Raw genomic sequence first — 21,647 nt, forward strand, 5'->3', positions numbered from 1 at the left:
GATGGATGGATGGAGAGGTGAACGGAAGGATGGATGGATGGATGGATGGATGGGTGAAGGGTGGACAGATGGACAGAAGGATGGATGGATGGGTGATGGATGGATGGATGGAAGGATGGGTGAAGGATGGATAGATGGACAGATGGACAGAAGGATGGATGGATGGATGGATGGATGGATGGATGGATGGATGGATGGACGATTCTTTAGACCTGCCACTAGGCCTGCGGACCGTAAACAGGGATCAGGGATTCTATCCAGGCCTGGCATGATCGCTGACTCTCAGACCTTGCTAAGCTCTGTCTGCCCAACATTCACTCTTCACGGAAGTGAAACCACAAGGACGGGAATCAGTTCTAACATGCTGATAGTGAACAGGGAAGCACATGCCTCAGGCTAAGGACAGGCAGGTAGGCCTGGTAGGCTTGGATGAGACTTGATGGGCAAAGCAGGCTCAGTCACCACAGTCAGAGCTGCTGGCCTGGCCTGTGCTACCTGTCCACTGCTTAGAAGGCCCTCCACTACAGGCATGGGGCAGAGCTGGCCTGCTCTCCCTGGCAGACTCGAGGGAGGTACTGTACCCTGTAGCTCTCCTCTCTGGCTCTATCATAGCTATGAGCCTGAAAGTCCACCTGACTGGGCTCTACACCAGGGAAGGGGCCTGACACCCTCAAGCAAACAGATGTGGCCAGTGGACCATGGGGCTGGACAGTCAGCACTGGGAGGCGCTCTCTCTCTCTCTCTCTCTCTCTCTCTCTCTCTCTCGTTTCTTTCTTGTCTTTCCTAGATAGGATTCCTTCCCTCCTTTCATGGGCACCACTGAAGAGGTCTTTTCAAGGCCGCTATCTGGGCACAGAGGAGAACCAGGCATGCCTAGACAGGCCCCACGTGATTCCAGAATATTGACCTGGTCACACTGCCCATCAGAAGGTGGCCTCAGCTGCCTCTCCCACTGAAGCCCTGATCTGTTTGTTTGGTTTTTTGAGACAGGGTCTCCCTGTAGCCCCCAACTGCTGGAACTTGCTATGTAGACCAAGTTGGCCTCAATCTCAGAGATCTGCCTGCTTCTGCCTCCTGAATGCTGGGATTAAAGGCGTGCACCACCACGCCCAGCCTGAAGCCCCCATCTTAAGAATCAAACACTGATCTTCACCCACAGGGCCCAGGGGCTTCTGACAAAGGGACCAAGAATTTCCAATGGGAGAAGGGACGACCTTCCCACAGGACCTGAACCTGACACCAGGTGTAAAGTTAACTCAAAATAGATCTGAGACCAGAACATGCTCGAACTACATACCGCTTGGAAGATGTGACTCTCCAAACAGGCAACTCCAGAGAAACACAGGCAGATGCAAAGGTTGTTAGGGGCAAGGGAGTGAGGGGGGGAAGACAGTGATGGAAGATTCTGGAACACGGTGGTAGCGATGGCAAACATAGCAAATACCACCACACTCAACCCAGGAGAACAAACAGGAAATTTCTGTCTATTTTGTCACAAGGCACAATGTACAAAGAAATGGACCAGGGCCTCAACCTCAACTCCCAAGACAGAAGGGCCCAGGGATCTGCATGCTGACCATCAGCCCAGTGTGGGGGATCAGGCATGGTGCCTCACATCACCTCAGCTGCAGAGGATCAGGCACAGTGCTCCACAGAGCCCCAGCTATGGGGGATCTGACATGGTACCCCACATCATCCCAGATGCAAAGGATCCAGCACAGCACCCCACATCACCCCAGCCACAGGAAATCATTCATGACGCCCCACATCATATCACCCCAGCTTGCAGGGGATCGGGCACAGTGTTCCTCATCATCCCAGCTGCAGGAGATCAGTCACAGCACCCCGCCAGCTTGCAGAAGGCCAGTACAGAACCCCACATCACCCAGCTGCAGGGGATCCCACACAGTGCCCCACATCACCCCAACAACCAGAGATCAGGCACAGTGCTCCAGTGTACCACTGGGGGACCTCCCCAAGTTCACAGCACACAGCTCGTGATTCCACTCAGAGGGCCAGACCCCACTGCTAAGGCTGCCGTGGACTGGCGGCAGATTCCTACTGACCTTTAGAGTAAGCCGAGGTGACCAGCAATGATACTCTGTAACAAGTAACCGTTACTCACACTTCGCTATTTTTTTTTCTTCTCTGTTTCTTAGTCTCATTCAGATTTTTTTTTGCTGCAAACATCAAACTGTCAGGCTTCACCAGACACAATTAATGCTTGGGGCACTGGGGAGAAACAATTAGCCAATTAAAGCTTAATTAACTGTGGACAAGAATCAAAAAAGCAAAAGGCTGTACCGTTGCCCCAGGATGAGGAAAGCCAGGCTCCCAGTCCCTGGGTGGGAACCAGCAGAGTAGAAAACACAGCAGCAAGAAATGACAAAAACATGGGTTTGATGCGTGTACCCAGGACGGGAAGCGTGGCCTGTGGACCACATGGGGAAATCGAGAGATGGGAGAGGAGTAATGAGCCCATGGAGAGTGACACGAGGTAGCCACAGCACATCTAGTCCATCCCTGCGGCAGCCCCCATGGGCCTCTAGAGTCTAGTCTCCCCAGAGCCAAATATCGACCAAGCAAGGAGAGTCCACAAGTTAAGCTATCCCATGGCATCCTGTGACTATGCAGGGCCTCATGGGTACTTTCTGAAGTGTCCTTACTAATACACACACACACAGAGAGAGAGAGAGAGAGAGAGAGAGAGAGAGAGAGAGAGAGAGAGAGAGAGAACCTGCTGCTCTACAGAGCAAGGTAAACCTCGGGACATAACCCAAGTTTCAGTCAAGCTCCCACCCTACTCTGGCCCTGTACTGAGGGTGCTGAAGTGACCACCCGCTGATCCTGCATGCTCCCAGCCTCCTGCCCATCGCACATGTGGCCCTTGCCCTGTTGAACGAAGCCCTTAGGCTGTCCGTATCACCTTCAACTGACTGAGCCCAACCTGGCTGTCAAATCCAGCACCTCTTCCAGGAAGCCCTCTCTGACTCCCTCAGCAGTCAGCAGCTGCCCCACCATGGCCTGTCAGCATGTGGTACCCTGTGCTCTGTCTTTCCAGTAGCTGAGACGTCATGCACAGGTACAAGCTGAACTAAGCAGGACACTAAGAGGCCCAGCTATCGTGCACTAGCTCTGGGGACACCAAGCATGTGGCCAGCTGATCTGAGAGCAGGAACACCCGCCACAGGGCCCCACCGCTTCACATCTGGCCAGAGCAGACATCACTCATCAATAGCTATGCCTCAGAAACCAAGACTGGGCCTGCCTTTCAATGAGGCACTACGTATCAAGATGAATCAATGTCCCTGATTAGGCATCTCCCTTTACAGACAGAGGAGGTAGGAGGCCACCCAAGGTCTCACAGCAGGGTAGGGATTTGGCCAGGGGCTCCTGTCCTGATCCCACTCAATGGAGGAAGATGTCTTTTCAACAAGTGGTGCTGGGGGTAGGGGGAGTCACCCATAGAGCCTGGGGCCACAGAAACTCTGTGCCACATACCTATACCCTGGCATCTCCATTTTGCCCAGTGTATTCCTGACTTTCCATCTAGAATCAGTCAAACCCCACAGACTCTCAAAGCTTCCCCTGCTTCCATTCCTCTGAGTTACAGTCCTCAGCACTCCTCAGAAACCAAGTCATGACCCCTGAGCAGGTAGCAGCGTCCAACCCAGCCCCTCTCAGGCCCAGATCTCAGCACCAAACCTTGCCCATTTCCCATGAAGCCCGAAATTCCATACAGCTCTACACAAAGCTAGTCACACCTGCAGGGTCTCAGCTACTGACCCCAAATCATCCCCGCCTCCACAACTCCCTTCCGTAGCAGGCAGGACAGGAGTGCCTACTGCCTAAGAGAGAAGGTAAAGAAGAAACCTTGGGCTGGGGGCAGTCAGGGATAGATCACCTTCCAGGCATGTGCAAGGCGCTGGGTTCCACCCTTAACACCATTAAAGAGAAAATGTGCCAATCAGTAGTTCAAAACCACCGGCTGAGGCTGGAGAAATGGCTCAGTGGTTAAGAGCACTGAGAGCCCTTGCAGAGGACCCAGGTTCAGTTCCCAGCATCCACATGCCAGCTAACAACCATCTGTAACTCCAGTTCCAGGGGAATCTGATGCCCTCTTCTGACCTCTTCAGTCAGGCACTGCACAACACAGGTGCACTTATACACAGGCAGGCAATACACTCATACACATCAAAAGTAAAAACAGTAAGTAAAACTTCAAAACTATCTACAATTGGCTGAGCTGACAGTGGTGATGTGTGTGTGTGTGCGTGTGTGTGTCTATGTGAATGTATGTGTGCCTGTGTCTGTGTGTCCATGTGGGTGTTACGTGTGCATGTCTGTATGCATACATGTGTATGTGTGTGCATGCATGTTTCCATACATGCACATTCAGCATGTCTGAGCATCGAGTTCTTCTGAAAGGATGGGCTAACAACGTCCTGAAGTGATGCCCAGTAGCAGGTGTGCAGCGGAAACACCCCCACACAGGAACTGGGAGGCCCTTGACAGCAGGCCCTGCCAGGAGACCTGAGGCTGCTCCGCTCCATAGCGGCTGCATTTTAATAAGTAATTAGTGCAGAGTGGATGCAGCAAAAATGCTGGCATGCCTCCCAACAGCATTAAGCCAGGGCGTGCAAATGGATCGGCCACAGCGGGGACTGGCGGGTCAGCAACAGCAGCAGAGCACCTCGGGAGCGAGCACCTCAGGAGGGAGCACCTCAGGAGCAAGCACCTCAGGACTGAGCACCTGAGGAGGGAGCACTCAGGAGGAGAACACCTCAGGACCAAGCACCTCAGGACCGAGCACCTCAGGACTGAGCACCTCAGGAGGAGAACGCCTCAGGAGTAAGCATCTCAGGAGGGAGCACCTCAGGAGGAAGCACTCAAGAGGAAAGCACCTCAGGACCGAGCACTCAGGAGGGAGCACCTCAGGAGCATGCACACAAAGTCTGCTCAGCACAGTTCCTGACAAATATCCGGGGGAACTGAACAGACGGAAGGAGGCTCAGAGCCTGGGTGCAGAGATCAGGGCTGTCTGACCAATACCCCATGGTTACAGCTGTATTCATCTCTGACCAGACAGGGCTAGGAACCTGTCCATCCACATAGAGCCCAAGTGATGGAGACCACCCCTCCACACACTTGACAGTGACCAGAGCAGGATGGCACGTGTGCAGTGTGATGCCAGAGGCTGGGTAAGGCTGGCCCTCCAGGAAGCTGGAACAGGCCACGGGGTGCACCCTGCCCACTGCACAGCTGAAGGCCAGTGCCTGCCTGCTCAGCCAAGGTTGGTCCAATCTCCAGTGACTCCCAAGAGCTGGAACTTACAGGACAGGCCACAGGCAGACACACAGCTTGCCTTGCCTGGTCTCTTCCTCCAGCAGTTTTTAGGGAAGGTGGATCCTTAGACCCATCTCACAGATGGGAACGCTAAAACAGTAACGCAAGAGGCAGCCTGTGTCAAGTCCAGTAACATCTGGAGCCTGCTTTGGGTCCCGTTTCTCCCAAGCCATGTGGCCCACTTTTCATCCACCTGCTAGAAATAACCACAAACATGCTCCCACACCCCACCCCCATCCCACATCAAGAGTCCGGAGGACAAGGGCAGGCAGGTGTCTGTGGGGGTCAATGGAAAGGTCACAGCAACCACAGGGGAATAAATGGGGGTCTGGGGAGAAAAACTGGCTTCTTCTCAGGCCAGCTCCAGCCGACTGTCAGGTGTTCAGATGTTGAAGTGCTAGACAGATTAGTGATGCCTACCTCAGGACCAACAAGTGCCCGAGGACTAAGCATGGGGCCCATAAACAGCTGGAGGAGGGACGGACGGTAGAAGGAATTGTGGAAAGGAGGCAGAGAGAGGTTTCTACAAGCAAGCAGGACACAGCGGACGAGCTCCACCTCCCAGCTCTACAGCACAGCCAGCTACCTACCACTGGGGATCCAAGTATGCGCTCCACCACAACCCTGAGTCCCCTACTCAGGCCCCACGGGTTTCCTTGGTTATGACAGACAGGTCAACAGTTTCAATCACTTATCTTAAGCCTCTTCAGAACTCTTCCTTTAAGCAAAATGTCACACAGGAAAAGGAGGAGCGGTATGCTACCGTTCAGTGGTCCCTTCCTTCCACCTCCTCCAAGCCTCAGTGGGAGCAGTCTGAAGTCCACAGCTAGGGAGACGTGTCCAGCCTGTATGGTCGCCATCAGCAAAACCACAGACATTCTATCCAGGGTACCGCACCCTTAGAGAGCCACTGTCAGCACGCTCCCCTGAGGGGCAGGAACGTTACACCGGCCAGCCTCCACACTGCCTCCCGGCCTCCATACTGTCCCCCCTGTAGACTGTGATGGAATTTTCATGGCTAGCAGAGCTCTTCTGCAAACAGCCGTCTCCATGGCAGAAGGGAAAGGTCTAGCAGGAGGGTGACCTCAGCCATCGCACAGCCCAGCTGGGTCCCCAGCTCTACTACCCCTGCGGCACACACAGCACACCCTGTGCCCTCCTCGATGCCTCAATTTCCTTCCTACTTTTTCTCTTTGATGGGTTTGTAGTGGTACATGTATGTATGTGTGTGCAGGTACTCAGGCAGGTGTGAGTGTAGGGTGACTGTATTGCTGTCCACCTTATTTTTAAGATCATTATTTATGTGTATATGCATGTGTTTATGCATGTGCGTGTAGGTGCTCACTGAGTCCAGAAGAGGGCACCAGATCACCTAGAACTGGAATTAAAGGCAGTTGTGAGCTACCCAACATGGGCACTGGGAACTGAAGTCGGGTCCTTTGGAAGAGCTGCAAGTTTCTCTTAACCACTGAGCCATCTCTCCAGCCCATCTCCACCTCACTTGAGGCAGTGAGTCTCTCACTGAAACTGGAATTCACTGACTTCCTGATAGATGATCCCAAGTCCCGGGGTCCTGTCTCCACCTCCCTGGCACTGGGGTTACAGGCATGCACAGCCATGCTCTGCTTTTTACATGGGTGCTGGGGATCTGAACTCAGGTCCTCATGATTACATGGCAGACACTTTATCAACTGAGCCATCTCCCCAGCCCCCTCCTTCCCACTTGAGGTTCCTGCAGCAGTTGGGTGCTCATCAATGGGAAGAACTCAGCACACAGTACCCAGTGATGGATAGACAGGGGAAGGGCCCAGGGCCCCAGAGGATGCTTAGGCACCTGGGTGAGTAATACCAAAATCAGCTAGTGGTCTATCAGCCCACCCCAGGCCTTGCTGAAGGCCAGGTTCAACAGCTGCAGAAGTGCTGGTGTGCAACATGGCTATTCTAGTCAATAAAAGGACAGGTACCCATTGATTAGGAGCACACCAGCCTGTGACCTGCCTAGTTGCTCCCGCATGGGCTCACTGTCTGAAATCAGGCTAGCATGGACCATAGCAGCTGGTAAAGCTTCAGGTTCCCAGGTGAGTGGGGCCCTGGCTGGGACACGCATTCACAGCTGAGGAACGTCCCTCTTTCGGAAACATCCTGCATGAGAGTATGGCAGCTCCACCCAGGGAAGACTCTGCAAAGGGCACTTTGCTGTCCAGCCTCCCGAGTCCTTGGTGGGACTAGACCTCCTGACCTGGAGAGGGCTCCAGGCCTCTTACAAGAGACCCCCACAACTAAGGCTCAGGCCTCTGTCATACCCACACATTGACACAGATGCCCCAAGGTCCTGGTATGCAGCTTCCTGACAGGCACCTGGCCCTCAGGAACTCATCCCCCAACAGGAGGTAGACAGCGTGAGGGTGTACTTAGTGACTGTGGTCACTTCCAGGCAAAAAGCAACTGGCAGGAATAGGCAGGGTTTCAACTATCATCAGGACAAACCTTGCTGAGCAGAGCAAAGGGATCGGGGAGTCAAAGCAGCATGCAAGAACTCCCAGTGATGGGTAGGGGCTAAGGGGCTCCTTGGAGGCACGGGCAAGCGGGCTACAGGAGTGAGCAAGCAGAAAGGAAAGGACGATTGGGGGAGGCTGCCCACCCTTAGACAACCAGAGGTACACTCTGGGTCTAGTGTCCATCCTGCCGTCCAGCACTACAGCCCCTACACTGCTTAGGAGACCCTCTACCACCCTCCCCTTTCTGTCTTTCCTCCCTCCCTCCCTCCCGTCTTCTGACACTTCAAAAGACACACTATATTCCAAAACCTTGTGACCTTCACCCCGACGACCTAGGGACACAGTTTAACATGCTCCACGGCGGCTACCGTCACACACAAAAATGCCGACAACGGGTCTCGATCCCTCAATGCTCCCTGCTCCAGCCCTGCCCACGGCTCCCTCCAATACAGCCACAGGAGAAGGTGGCACAGCAGTCCTGACTGGACAGATGTGGAAACGAGGCTCGGGGAACATTACGACTCAGCAAGCAATGGAGCCGGACCTGTGGAGGTTATGACTAGGCCCTGTGTTGGGAGACCTGCCAGGGTTTCCCCTGCCTTGTTAAGAGCTAATGAGAACAGGAACCCAAGACTCTCCTGGTCACTGACCCAGAGCAGGAATCTGGCCACTCTCTAAGCCTCAACTTCCTGTTCTGTAAAATGAGAAAAATGAGGTTCTCTCACAGCACAGGAGAGGCCTAACAACTGGGCCTGTGTCACAGGAAGGGGCAGTGGCTGCTCCTGTCCCGATTACCTATAAGGTCCAGGGGCTGAACTCTCAGGGGAGAGCTGCAGAAAGTAGGCAGAGTCCTCTCTGGGGGTCCCTGCCAAACTTCCAAGGGATTTCTGATTCCCAGCCCCCAGGAAGAACACACAGGGCGGCCACACACAGAGTATCCACAGTTCATCCCACCCCGGGCCCCAGCAACTGGACAATGAATCTGACAGGCCCCAACACAGGGAAGAGAAAGGACCTGTGTGCAGGCCACAGGGCAGGGACAAGGCCAGCAGATTACGTCACAAAACAGGCAGGCACCTCATTGCCAGGCCCTCTGGGGGGACCTTGGGGCCAGAGCCCGGCCTCTGTGCAGCACACCCACCCTGGGCAGTCTCCCGGACAGGCTTTATTTGAGCCAAAACCTAGTATCTTTAATGTAATTCTTTGGAAAAATACCAGGAAAGGCATCCAAAGAAGAAACTAACTTCTGGAACTAACTTCTGGATCCCTCAGTTCCTGCTGGAGCCTGTAGGGTGATGGACCAAGAACAGGAAAAAAATTCCAAGTGATGAGAACCTAGGGGTTCGTTTCCTTTCTGAATCCTTCAAGCAATGCCGTACAATAACCAGTCATGATCTTCACAAAAGTTCAAGAGATCAAGTCCTCACAGAGTCAGGTCTCACCCACATCGACTGACGGAAGCCCTGCCGTCTTCCACCACCACTCTACCACCAGTCAGCTCCCACAGAACCTAGAGGAAAGAAGGCATCAAAGACAAGGGCAGGGGGCGGCCGGGTGGGCTCCCCAAGGTCCCAAGGCACCAGTACCCCTCCAGAGCCAAAGGATGGTAGGCCCTTCCAGGCGCCACTGCCAATGTCTGGCTCAGCGCCAGTGAGAAGAGGAAGGCCACAGGCAAGGGGTGGGGCCACAGTGCCTAGCAAGAGCACCTTCAGAGTCTATAAACAGGAAACAGAACCAGACCAGCCCCTCCACTGACAGTGGCTCTCCAGGGCACCTACCCACTCTGACATAGAAATGCTGTTGTGATATCTTTATACAAGGGAAAGACCCTGTCCACAATGAAATGGCATAGGACGACTCCAGCGTCAGGGTTAAATGAAGGCCAGGGCCAGCCAGCCTCAGGACAGAGGTTCCAGGGCCTTTACCATCTTTCCTATCACTAATTAAACGCAGTTAAGTCTCAGTCCTTCTGAGTGCAAAGATCATGACAGTCTTTCTCATCTCTAGCAATAGTAAAATGCTCAGTGAGTTACATACCTGACCAACAGATGGACAGATGGGGAGATTGACAGGTGGATGGGTGAATGTAAATATGCAGAGATGAAGGAGGAATGGGTGTCTGGCATCTGGAGCTTATGATAGCATCAGCTGGGCTCCAGTCGGATTGGACAGACCCTCCCCCCAGCTCCACTGCCTGTGGTACATGCAACCTCTGAGTTGGCTTCACTGGTATGTGCAGTTTTCCTGGCCGTCATCCCAAGGTCTCCAACGTAACCTAGTCTTTACCTGCACAGCATCACACACAGCCCACCCAGAAACTCCATGCAGAGACTCCAGCCCTGCCACGCACTACCTGGCCTTAGCGGCTTTCAGGAACCTCGGTGCAGGCCCTTCCTTGTTGTGTCCTGCAGGCCTGTCAAACGTACACAACCACATGGGCGACACTAAGTTCTGCTGACAGCTGGAGACGTAGCCTGTCCTCACACGAGCCAGAGCTGCAGTGGTCTCCACATGTTTGTGTGGGTGAAGCTGGAAAACCACTTTCCTCGTACAGGAGGCTGGGCAGCCTTGCCCTGGAGGCATTCTTTGTTCAAGCACTTTCAAGTGTGTATTGTTACACCGCAGAGCTCTCAACAGATGAGGTGCTGCTCTCAAAGCAACCTTCCTTCTTTCCCAGGGAAAAGCACTGACACGCCCCTTTGCTGCACTGATCTCTCTAATCACAGTTTTTCTGAACTGTCCTTCGCTTCCTCTCCTCACACCGCACACAGTACGAATGTGGAAAAACACAGTGGGCAACATCCATGCCGCACCACAAGTATTACACCGCCTTGAAATTTCTCTGCCGCCGATCGGCCCATTGCCTTTCAGGTCAGCTTCACTCAGGTCTTCAGGACACGGGCAGAATGCAGAACGTAACACCAGTGGCCTGTAGCCCAGGTCCCAGCAGAGTCCTCGTTCCTCCCTGAAACCTCCTGAGTCTGGCTTTTATGGTCCATGTGTCTACCAGGATGCATTAAGCAGAGCACACACCGCTCTAGGACCTCCCCGCTCCAGCCGCTTCGATGTTCCTCCTGCAACCCAGTTCCAAAGGCCTAAGAAATACATGATCAGATCCCTGCAGTAATCTTATTTCCGTGAGCCAACTTTCTGTATTAGTTACTGTTCCTGTCACTGTGATCAAATACCTGACAAGTAATTTAGAGGAGGAACCGTTTATCCAAGCCCACGGCTTAAGGGAGGGTAGTTCATCATGGAGAGAAGGGCATGGCAGCAGGCTGCTGTGTAGCACGGGGCTGTGCAAGAGCTGTCTGTTCATACCTCAGCTGATCAGAAAGGACAGAGAAGGCCTTTCCCCTTTGCAAGCCCAGTGCAAGCTCCAGCCTGACTCCCAGCCTCAGCCTGTACCCTATCGCCAACACAGGGGCCAGCCCGAGAGACTAACTGAACTGGTTTTTATGGTCAACTTGGCACAGCCTAGAGTTACCTTGGAAGAGGGAACCTCAACTAATAATTTCCTGGATCAGACTGGTTCATGGCCATATCAGTAAGAGATTATCCTGTTTGATGGTTGGCATGGAAGGGTCCAAGTCACTGTGGCCAGCACATCCCGAGGCAGGTGGGTCTGGGCTATATAAGAAAGCTGACTGAGAGGCTGGAGAGATAGTTCAGTAATTAAAAGCATGTGCTGTTCTTCCAGAGGATTCAAGTTCTGTTTCCAGTACCCACATCAGGTGGTTCACAACTGCCTGAAACTCCAGGGTCAAGGGATCTAAAGCCTCTTCTGGTCACCATGGACATCCAAATGCACATGTGCACACAGACACACAAACATACAAATAAAAAGTTAACTGAGCGTGAATCAGTAAGCAAGCCAGTCAGCAGCATTCCTCCATGGTTTCTGCCTCAGTTCCTTCCTGCCCCAACTTCCCTCAACGATGAACTGTGAGCTAGAAGTGTTGGCTGAAATCAACCCTTTCCTCCCCTAAGCTGTTTTGGATCTAACCACAGCATCAGAAATTAAGACAGGACACTAACCCTATGCCACCTGCCTCCCCATCCAGAGATAACAGCTTGTCGGGCTCCAGAGATTCACATCTGGGAGAAGAGCAGGGACCACCTTCCTCCTGGCTGGGACTAGGGCCAGGTACTGGGGTCAGAAAGGAAGAGCAGGGCCAGGTGGCACAGCTGGTGGTCTGCTGTCACTGGAGGCTGCTGGGGACGTATAGAACGCTCTGGGTTTCCCTACTGGACTGGGCTATACATACCAAAAGTTGGATCTAAACACATGGGAACCACTTGTAGTCATCCCTGAAGCCAGGCACAGGGGATAATACTCAGACATCCTGAACGGGGACCAGAATGCTGTGTCCTCATCCCTCCAGGCTGGCTACTTATCTCCAGGACCCTGGGGGACCAGGAGGTCAGCACCTAGTGGACCTCACAAGTCCCTTGGCCCTTCATCCTCCCTGTCCATGGTGGGTGGAGCTGGTCCAAAATGCCTCTATCCAGCAAGAGTGTCACTCAGAGTCACCAGGGGCCAGCAGCTCCTGTATGGGGTATGCACCCTAGCACCCAGGCCTCCTCTGGCTCCAGGTCCAGCTCTGTGTAGAGGCATTAACCACAAAACAGACAGGAAAGGGCAGTGATACATGGAAACTTTTCCAGATAGACCCAGAGAAAAGGCCTGGCACCAGCTAGACCACAATGGCTAACACTTAGTGATCTGGGATTATATGCCGAAAGAGCACACTCCCAGCACACAGTACGGCATGGCCTGGGCACCAGCACTATCAGCACATGAAGACCACGTAGGCTATCTATGCGAGGCCAGCTCAAATACAGAGCCAGAGAGAAGCAAAGCCTCAGGACCATAGATGCCCATGGGACACAGCAGGCATGAGATCCATACTCCATCGGTACCCATGGGACACAGCAGGCATGAGATCCATACTCCATCGGTGCCCATGGGACACAGCAGGCATGAGATCCACACTCCATCGGTCAGAACTTCAAAGTGATGATTCCTTTGCTGTAAACAAATGAAGGTTAGAGAAACGAGGCAAGGTTGCAGCCTGGGGAGCACAGAGCGGAGACTCACGCCCAGCAGGTCCTGCAGTTCTAAAGCCTAGCTACCAAGTTCTGTCCTCCAAAAGTACAGATGCTGTGTCTTTACCAAGAAAACGGAAAGGTAACAGGAAGAGCCTGCCACCTCCCTGTGACAGTCTAGGTTGGCCCCCATCAAAGGGGTGGGCAGGCAGCGGTCCAGCATCAACCTCAGCCCAAGCAACCCCACCATAGCCAGACCCCACTGAGAATTTCCCACCTTCGCCCACTTGACTCTCTCTACCTTTTCTAGTTCACCTTCAATTGCTGTGACAAAACACTCTGACCACTACCAGCTTGGGGAGGAAAGGGTTTATTCACCTAACATCTCCTGGGTCACAGTTCATCAGGGAGCCCAAGGCAGGAACTCAGAGCAGGAACCTGGAGGCAGGAGCTGGAGCACGGGCCATGGAGGAACGCTGCTTACTGGCTTGCTCCCCTGGCCCCTGCTCAGCCTGCTTTCTTATGCAACACAGGCCCACCTGCCCAGGGGTGGCACCACCCACAGTGGGCTGGGCCCTTCCACACCACTCAACAATCAAGAAGATGCCCCTCAGACATGGCCACAGGTCAGTCCTCTGGAAGCAATTCCCCAGTTGAGGCTCCCTCTACTTATGTGTGTCAAGTTGACACTAAAGCTATCCAGCACAACTGACCCCTTGTCAACTTGACACACAAACACATCACTATTAAACCACAAGCTTTCCATTTCTTATCCCCAAGGTACGATGTTAATATCACAACATAAAACAGTACAATTTTAGAAGTTCCACAGTCCTTAAAAAAACTCAAACACTTTGAAAGTTCAAAGTCTCTTTTTTCTTAATTTTTTAAAAAATATTTTATTTTTTATTATTTTTATTTTATGTGTACAAGTGTATTGCCTGCATGTATGTGAATGCACCCATGTCGTGCAATGCCACGAAGGTCAAAAGAGGGCTTTGGATTCCCCTGGAACTGGACAGTTCATAGCCACCATGAGGGTACTGGGAATCGAACCCGGGTCCTCTGCAAGAGCAGTCAGTGCTCTTAACTGCTGAGCCATCTCTCCAGCCCCCAAAGTCTCTTTCAAAAGTCTCAAAAAGACCAAAAAAAAAAAAAGAGTCTTAACTGTGGGGCTGGAGAGATGGCTCAGCGGTTAAGAACACTGGCTGTTCTTGCAGAAGAACCAGGTTCGAATCCCAGCGCCCACATGGCAGCTAACAACAACTGTCCGTAACTCCAGTCCCAGGGGATCCAACGGCCTCTTCTGACTTCCGTGGGCATTGCACAACATGGGTGCACTTACCTACATGTAGGCAATACACACATACACAAAATAAAAATAATAAAGTTTTTTTAGTCACTCTCAACTGTGGGCTCCTGCAAAATTAAAAACAAGTACTGTTGGGGCTGGCGAGATGGCTCAGTGGTTAACAAGACTAGCTGTTCTTGCAGAAGACCCGGGTTTGAATCCCAACACCCACATAGCAGCTAACAACTGTCTATACGCCAGTTCCAGGGGATCCAACAGCCTCTTCTGTCCTCTGCAGGCATTGCACGATGTGGGTGCATTTACATACATGCAGGCAATACACACATACACACAAAATCAAAATAATAAATAAAGTATTTTTTAAAGTATTATCTTATTTCAAAGGGAAGAATCAGGCACACTTAGGCAAAATCTTAGCCCAGAAAAGTAGCTCGAGGCTGGACATCTGGGATTCACTCATGATCTTCTGGGCTCCAAAGGGCCTAGGCAGCTCCACTTCTCTGATTCTAACGTCCACAGCACACACACCTCATCTCACAGGCGCAGGCCAGCTCCATTCCACACTTACTGCTGTCCTTGGTGGTTGCCCCATGGCCCTCGCATCGCCAAAAAGTTCGTGTCTCCACTGAAACTGAGGCTGCACCTTCACCAATGGGCTCGTCTGGCCTCTCGGGGTGCAAAGCCTCAGATTCTCCCCATGAACCCTTCAATCCTGGGGTCTTCGCTGCAACTGAAGCTGCACTTTCACCTATGGCCTTTCCTGGCCTCTCAGAGTGCCAAGCCTCGGCTGCTCTCTGTGACCCCTTCACGCTTTCAACACCAGAGCCATGCAGGAGACTCTTACACATGACCAAGTACTGCTTCCAACTAGAGATAGAACCTTGGGCCCCCTCTGGACCATAACGTCTGTGTGCTGACCCTGAGGAAATACCTCCCAGATTTCACTTCAGTGATGCTGGTCTCTTGTTACTTACAGCTGATTTTTCAACCCCAGCTAACCAGCATCAGTTGTCCCAGTAAAGCAAAGGTTTTGCTTCAGGTTCTGGTCTCTTCTTAATCACAGCCCCAGCCGACCAGAACCCAGATTCTCAATACAAAATCTCACATGAAAGCCCTGATGGTCTCCGCTTCCCTTTGAAGCTTTACAAGCCAGGCCTCCATTGTCTACAACTCTTTCAGCATAACTGTTCCAAGCTCCACTGCAACAAACTGAGCACGCAATGGCTTTTCCAGCCCAAAGTTCCAAACACTTCCACAGTCCTCCCAAAACACCAAGGTCAGTCAGTCACAGCAATACCCCACTTCTGGTACCAATCTCTGTCTTAGTTTGTTCTTCAATGCTGTGACAAAACACTCTGACCAACACCAACTTGGGGAGGAAAGGGTTTATTCAGCTTACATCTCTAGGGTTACAGTTCATCCACTAAGGGAGCCCAGGGTTCGAACTCAGGGCAGGAACCTGGAGGCAGGAGCTGGAGCACAGGCCATGGAGGAACGCTGCTTACTGGCTTGCTCCCTTGGCCCCTGCTCAGCCTACTTTCTAATACAACATAAGCCCACCTGCCCAGGGGTGGCACCACCCACAGTGGGCTGGGCCCTCCCACATCACTCCAGCCTCTCCCATATCACTAAACAATCAAGAAAATACCTCACAGACATGGCCACAGGCCCGTCCAAGAATAGCAATTCCCAAACGAGGCTCCCTCTACCCAGGTGTGTCAAGTTGACATTAAAACTATCCAGCACACCACCCTCCACAGTCTCACACATCATCAGCCAGAGGCACTGGGTCAAATACCTGGTCACCTAGCTAGGGTGCAGAGGAGACTGGTTCACCCAGTCAGTCTGTCCTCAGGATTAGAAAGAATGAAGCAGTAAGAGGCCAGGCCAGGGTAGTGCCATATGAGCTCCTACAGGGAACCACTTGAGGACCCCACCCTAGGCTCGGCCACCGGGTCTACACAGCCCCAGCACTCCACCCTGTGACTCAAGGTCCAACGCTACCATCCAGTCCCACTTCCCACAAGCATACACTGGGGCACTGCCAGTGGCCGTCACATTGATTCAGGACCAGAGGCCAAGGTGAAAAGCCCCAGGGTGGCCCCTCCACCTCCATGTGAGATGGGCACAGTGCACCGCACAGCCAGAGCCGCCTCCCCGTCAAAATTGCTGACGAACGATGACCCTTCCGCAAACTGCTTGACCACACAGTTGGCTGATGGTATGATGGGAGTTTAATCTAGATTTATGTGCATCTTACATCATGCATTCCACCATAGCAAATTGAAAGCAAAATGAAATTATATGAAATTATATACAGAACACTCTGGGACTGAGCTGTTGGAGGGCACATGGGTTTGGCAAGAGTTTCCCTATCTTTTTCTGTGATTGTTTTTAAAGCCAGCTCTGTGTGTGTGTGTGTGTGTGTGTGTGAGAGAGAGAGAGAGAGAGAGAGAGAGAGAGAGAGAGAGAGAGAAGAGAAAGAGAAACTGTAGCATGTCCATGGGTGTAGGAATGTGAGAAAATACCTGAGTCTATACGTGTTCTAGGGAAAGGTGGGTGTGTACCAGGTGTGTGAATGCATGACTGTGTAGTGCAGATGAGTGGTGAGTGTACAAATGTGTCTGTGTGAGTTGTATGTACAGAGGTACACATGAAAACTTGACTATGAGCGTGTGTGTGTGTGTGTGTGTGTGTGTGTGTGTTACAGCACTCTCCAGAGTCTAGACCATCAGCTCTCCCTGCAGAGCGCTGTGGGTAAACCCATCTCAGCTCTTTCTAAGAACAAGACAAAGTGAGCATCCCAATCAGGTGTATAGAATGGGGAAGCCACTCACAGGGCAAGGTACCATCCACACCTCACGGGCTTGTGCCCCAGGCAGAGGGAGGCACAGCCCTCTGTGTGCACCACATTGCATCAAAATCCCTGTACTGTCCTGGAGTAAGGACCTCTGAGCATTCCACTGCATAACATAAGAGACCGGCTGGAAGTGGTAGTAACAACGTTAATCCCAGCACTCAGGAGGCAGAGGCAGGTGGATCTCTGTGAGTTCAAGGCCAGCCTGGTCCACATGAGACCTTATCTAAAAGAGAGACAGACAGACACCTGTAAGATCTAGACCCTCATAGAGACAGGCTCTGAAAAGGAGAATCCCAGGGTAGAAGAGGCTTCCTAAGGTCCTAGTCCTAAATGGGGACACTAAACTGGCCCTGTACAGGGAGTCACAGAGTGGCCCCTTTCTGCCATTCACATCCTGAAGTCAAGGGCAGTTTCCTCAAACACCCAGTCCCTCAGGGCAGTCAGGCCACGGTGGATGTGGCTAGCTCATAGCCGGTGCCAGCCGAGCTCAATGTGGAACTAGCTAGGCTACAAGTCAGAACTGAAGCTCTTGGTTCCCCACCCAAAGGAATTATAGATCCTATTGGTTTCAAAGGAGTAGCTGAGGGCTGGAGGCATAGCTCGGTTAGTAGAGTGCTTGCCTGGCATGCATGAAGAGCTGGGTTTGAACAGGCATGGTGGTGCACACCTGTAATCCCAGCACCCGGGAGAGGGAGACAAGAGAATTAGAAGTTCAAGTTATCCCCGGCTACCGAGGGAGTTCAAGGCCAGCGTGGGCCACATGAGAGCCTATCCCAAAACCCCATATAAAAAAATTGATTTAAAAAGTGATGCATCAGGGGCTGGAGAGATGGCTCAACAGTTAAGAGGACTGACTGCTCTAGCAGAGGACGCAGGTTCAATTCCCAGCACCCACATGGCGGCTACAAACTGTCCTTAATTCCAGTTCCGGGGGAATCCAAAGCCCTCTTCTGACCTCCGTGGCAATGCATGACACGGGTGCACTCACATACATGCAGGCAATATACTCGTGCACATAAAATAAAAATAATAAATAAAATACTTTTTTAAAAATGACTCATCAATATTTTTGGTGGCACCCGACCCCTCCACTCTGAACCCACGCTCATCAGGAAGCCACCAATGAGTCCACCTTCCTATCTGTGACACAGTCCAGCCAACACAGGGTTGGAGGGTCAGCCTGTGGTGCCCACATAGCCCAGCATACGTGTGTCAAGCCCACACAAGCTCCCAAGCCCACTCACCTTTCCGAAGTCTCGGACATCGAAGAGGTCGAAGGGATCGAACAGCTCGCTGTTCCTCAGTCCAAATTTGTCATGGCAGACTTTGAGGAAGGTACGGATGTTCTTCAAACACAGGAACTAGGGAGAGAAGGAGCAATCAGTAAGGGGACAGCATCCCGGAAAACACCATCTCAACGGCCGAGAGTTCCTGCCTTGTGTGCCAGCCCAGACTGAGGGAAGGGCAAGCTCACACAGAGAAAACCCCATCCCAGGCTGGGAGGTGGGCTGGGGTAAAGCTGGAGCTGAGAACCACTGCAGGTCCCCAGCCTCTCCCAGCAGGCAGTAGGACACCCAGGGAAGCACCGTCCTCCATTCAGATTGGTTCCCATGTGACGTCATGACCATCTAAGGCACAGCTAGATGTACCCATTTCATCCAGTGCTGGTGGTCACACCAGCGACCAAACACAGTGGCCTCAAGTCAGCCCAGCACCTCACACAAGTGCACATTCATGTGTGTATATGCATTCGTACACCCAACTCCTCTCAGTGTATAACTGCCTAGCACTTCACAAGTGGCAAAGCCAATAGCCAGGAACCACCGGCCACCGGCTATGGAGACTGGCCTATGCCAGACGCAGTGGGAGGTGACAGGAAAGGACGGATAAAGCATCCACCTGGTCCCCTCCTCTCTGCACCATCCCCACAGCCAAGCTCCAGGTCAGCTCTGGATGGAGGTGAAGGCGATAGGATGGCTGGTTTCCAGGGTCCTGGAAGAAACCAGCTGTAAAAGCAGCTTACAGGCAGCAGAGGCAGCAGCCCCAGGTCTGAATCCCATCTGCCCACAGTAACACAAGGGAGAAGGAAAGGGCCCATGCTCCTGACACACCTGCTGAGCAGATCTCATGCCCCGAACCCAGCTGAACGGAGCATTCAGGAGATAAGGGCCAGTACCCACAACCCAACACAACTCGGGACTTCTACCAGTCAAAGAACACGGCTGTGGGACCAACTACCAGTCAAAGGAACTACTAGGACAGACGACAGCCGGAATCACAAACGAACAGCACTAACCTCAGCTAAGCTCAGAGTGAGCGCGCGAAGCTGCGTGAGAGCCCCCAGGAATGCTGTCCTCAGCAAGACACCGTGCCACCCCCTCCCTCTCCAGCAGGCAGGGCCCCCACTGCCTCTGCCTTGGGCCCTTGCCCATCCTGGTCAGGATGTAGTCATTCATTCATGGTGCTGACCCGTTTCCTGTATCATGCTGTCTCTGTCTGTCTCTCCCTCTCTCTCTCCTTCCCCCCTCCCCCCTCCCCCCCTCTCTCCCCCGAGACTCCCTGTGACCCAGAATCTTATGGATAAAAGTGTTAACTCAAGCAGGGGTTTGCTGATGCTTAGAGGAATACCCAGGGGCTTCCTGGACCCCTTGCCTCTCCTATCTTGGGGGCCTTCAGTAGGCGATAGACCTACTGAAGGGGAGGGGAGGGGAGGGGAGGGGAAAAGGAAATCTGGCACAGGGTCTAACCAGAACCACATCTGTTATCTGATACATCACTCTATCTCTTCACTCACCATTAACCAAGAACAGTGTATTTTCCAATAGAACATTCCAGAATAGCAATGTCCTTCATGCACTCTGTCCAACAGGGCAGCCAGTGGAAACGTGTGCCCCACTGAGCACTTCAAATGTCCAACTGAATATCTGAACTTCCCATTTAACTTTTATTTTAATTTTTTTAATTCATTTTTATTTGTGTGTGTGTGTGCGCGCTTGCATATGAATGCAGGTACCTGCTGAGGCCAGAGGGCATTAGATCCCCTGGAACTAGAGCTACAGGCAGTTGTGAGATGCCTGATGTGGGTGATGGGAACGGAACCTGGGTCCTCTGCAAGAGTAGCCAGTGCTCTTAACTGCTGAGCCACCTCTCCAGCCCCTTCTTTTGTTTTGAGACAGGGTTTTGCTATTAGCCTCAGGTGACCTGGAACAAGCTAGCCTCCTGCCTCAGCTGGGACTGACTGACTGCAGGTATGAGCCACCATGCCCCTCCACCTTCCCCAGGCGCGTAGCTCGATGCTCTAAGCACATTTGCAGCGATGTGTGAGCATGATTCCATCTGGTGGATGTGTTCATTGTCCCAAACTGCCGCCATTTTCATCCCCACCCCCTCCCCCTGCCCCTACCCCCAGGAGGACTTCTGTCTCTGAATCTGGACTCTGGGGGCTTCACATGAAGGGAATCCCCTAGTGTCGGTGCTCCTCAGAACCCTCTGGCCTGGACAGGTACCTGCATTCATATACAGGTTCACACACACACATAAATAAAAATTTTTTTTTTAATTTGAAGAATCGCATCTTTTTTAAAAATATTTTATTTTCTGTGTATGAGTGTATCACCTACATGTATGTGAGTGCACCTGTGTCGTGTAATGTTGCAGAGGTCAGAAGAGGGCACTGGATTCCCCTGGAACTGGAGTTAAGGACGGTTCGTAGCCACCATGTAGGTGCTGGGACTCGAACCTGGGTCCTCTGCAAGAGCAGTCAGTGCTCTTAACTGCTGAGCCATCTCCCCAGCCCCATAAATAAATCAAGAAAAGGAAGGAAAGAAGGAAGGAAGGAAGGAAGGAAGGAAGGAAGGAAGGAAGGAAGGAAGGAAGGAAGGAAGGAAGCAGATCTTTGTGAGTTCAAGCCCAGCCTGGTCTACATAGTGAGTTCCAGGACAGCTGGGGCTACAGGGAGACCCTGTCTCAGAAAGACCAAAAAAAAAAAAAAGGGCTGGAGAGACTGCTTAGCAGTTAAGAGCACTTGATCTTGTATAACACCCAGTTCAGTTCCTAGCACCCACATTAGGAGGCTCACGATCACCTGTAACTCCAGAGGATCCAGCCCTCTTCTGGCCTCCACAGGCACCTGCACACACATAGCACACACATAAAACATGAAGAAAAAATTTTCCTCTCTTCATTTTTTTATCAATTTTTTGTGAATTTCATATGCCATATTTTAATTGTACGCAGATCCCCTCCCAAATGAAATTTAAATAAGGGGCTGGAGAGATGGCTCAATGGTTAAGAGTACTGGCTGCTCTTGCAAAGGACCCAGATTCGAATCCCAGCACCCACAACAGTCTTTATAACTCCAGTTCCAGGGATCCGAAGACCTCTTCTGACCTCCACAGCATTGCACGACACGGGGGCACTCACATACATGCAGGCAAAACACTCATACACATAAAATAAAAATAACAGGGGCTGGAGAGATGGCTCAGCGGTTAAGAACACTGGTTATTCTTGCAGAAGACCTGGGTTTGAATCCCAGCACCCACATGGCAGCTAACAACTGTCCATAACACCTCCAGTTCCA

At 52.2% G+C, this 21,647-nt stretch overlaps 1 protein-coding gene across 2 annotated transcripts in view; it reads right to left on the reverse strand.

Annotated features, from left to right (window-relative positions):
* Vav2 (vav guanine nucleotide exchange factor 2) overlaps window positions 1-21,647 on the reverse strand; it is a 198,058-nt gene that overhangs the window by 137,767 nt on the left and 38,644 nt on the right. For both annotated transcript variants that reach the window (XM_008843922.3, XM_008843921.3), the window contains exon 2: window positions 18,310-18,426. In XM_008843922.3, the coding sequence (XP_008842144.1) occupies window positions 18,310-18,426 (117 nt within the window). The remainder of the gene's footprint in view (window positions 1-18,309; window positions 18,427-21,647) is intronic.

The sequence above is a fragment of the Nannospalax galili genome, unplaced genomic scaffold (assembly GCF_000622305.1).
Source record: "Nannospalax galili isolate Female #2095 unplaced genomic scaffold, S.galili_v1.0 scaffold300, whole genome shotgun sequence".
Lineage (NCBI taxonomy): Eukaryota > Metazoa > Chordata > Mammalia > Rodentia > Spalacidae > Nannospalax > Nannospalax galili.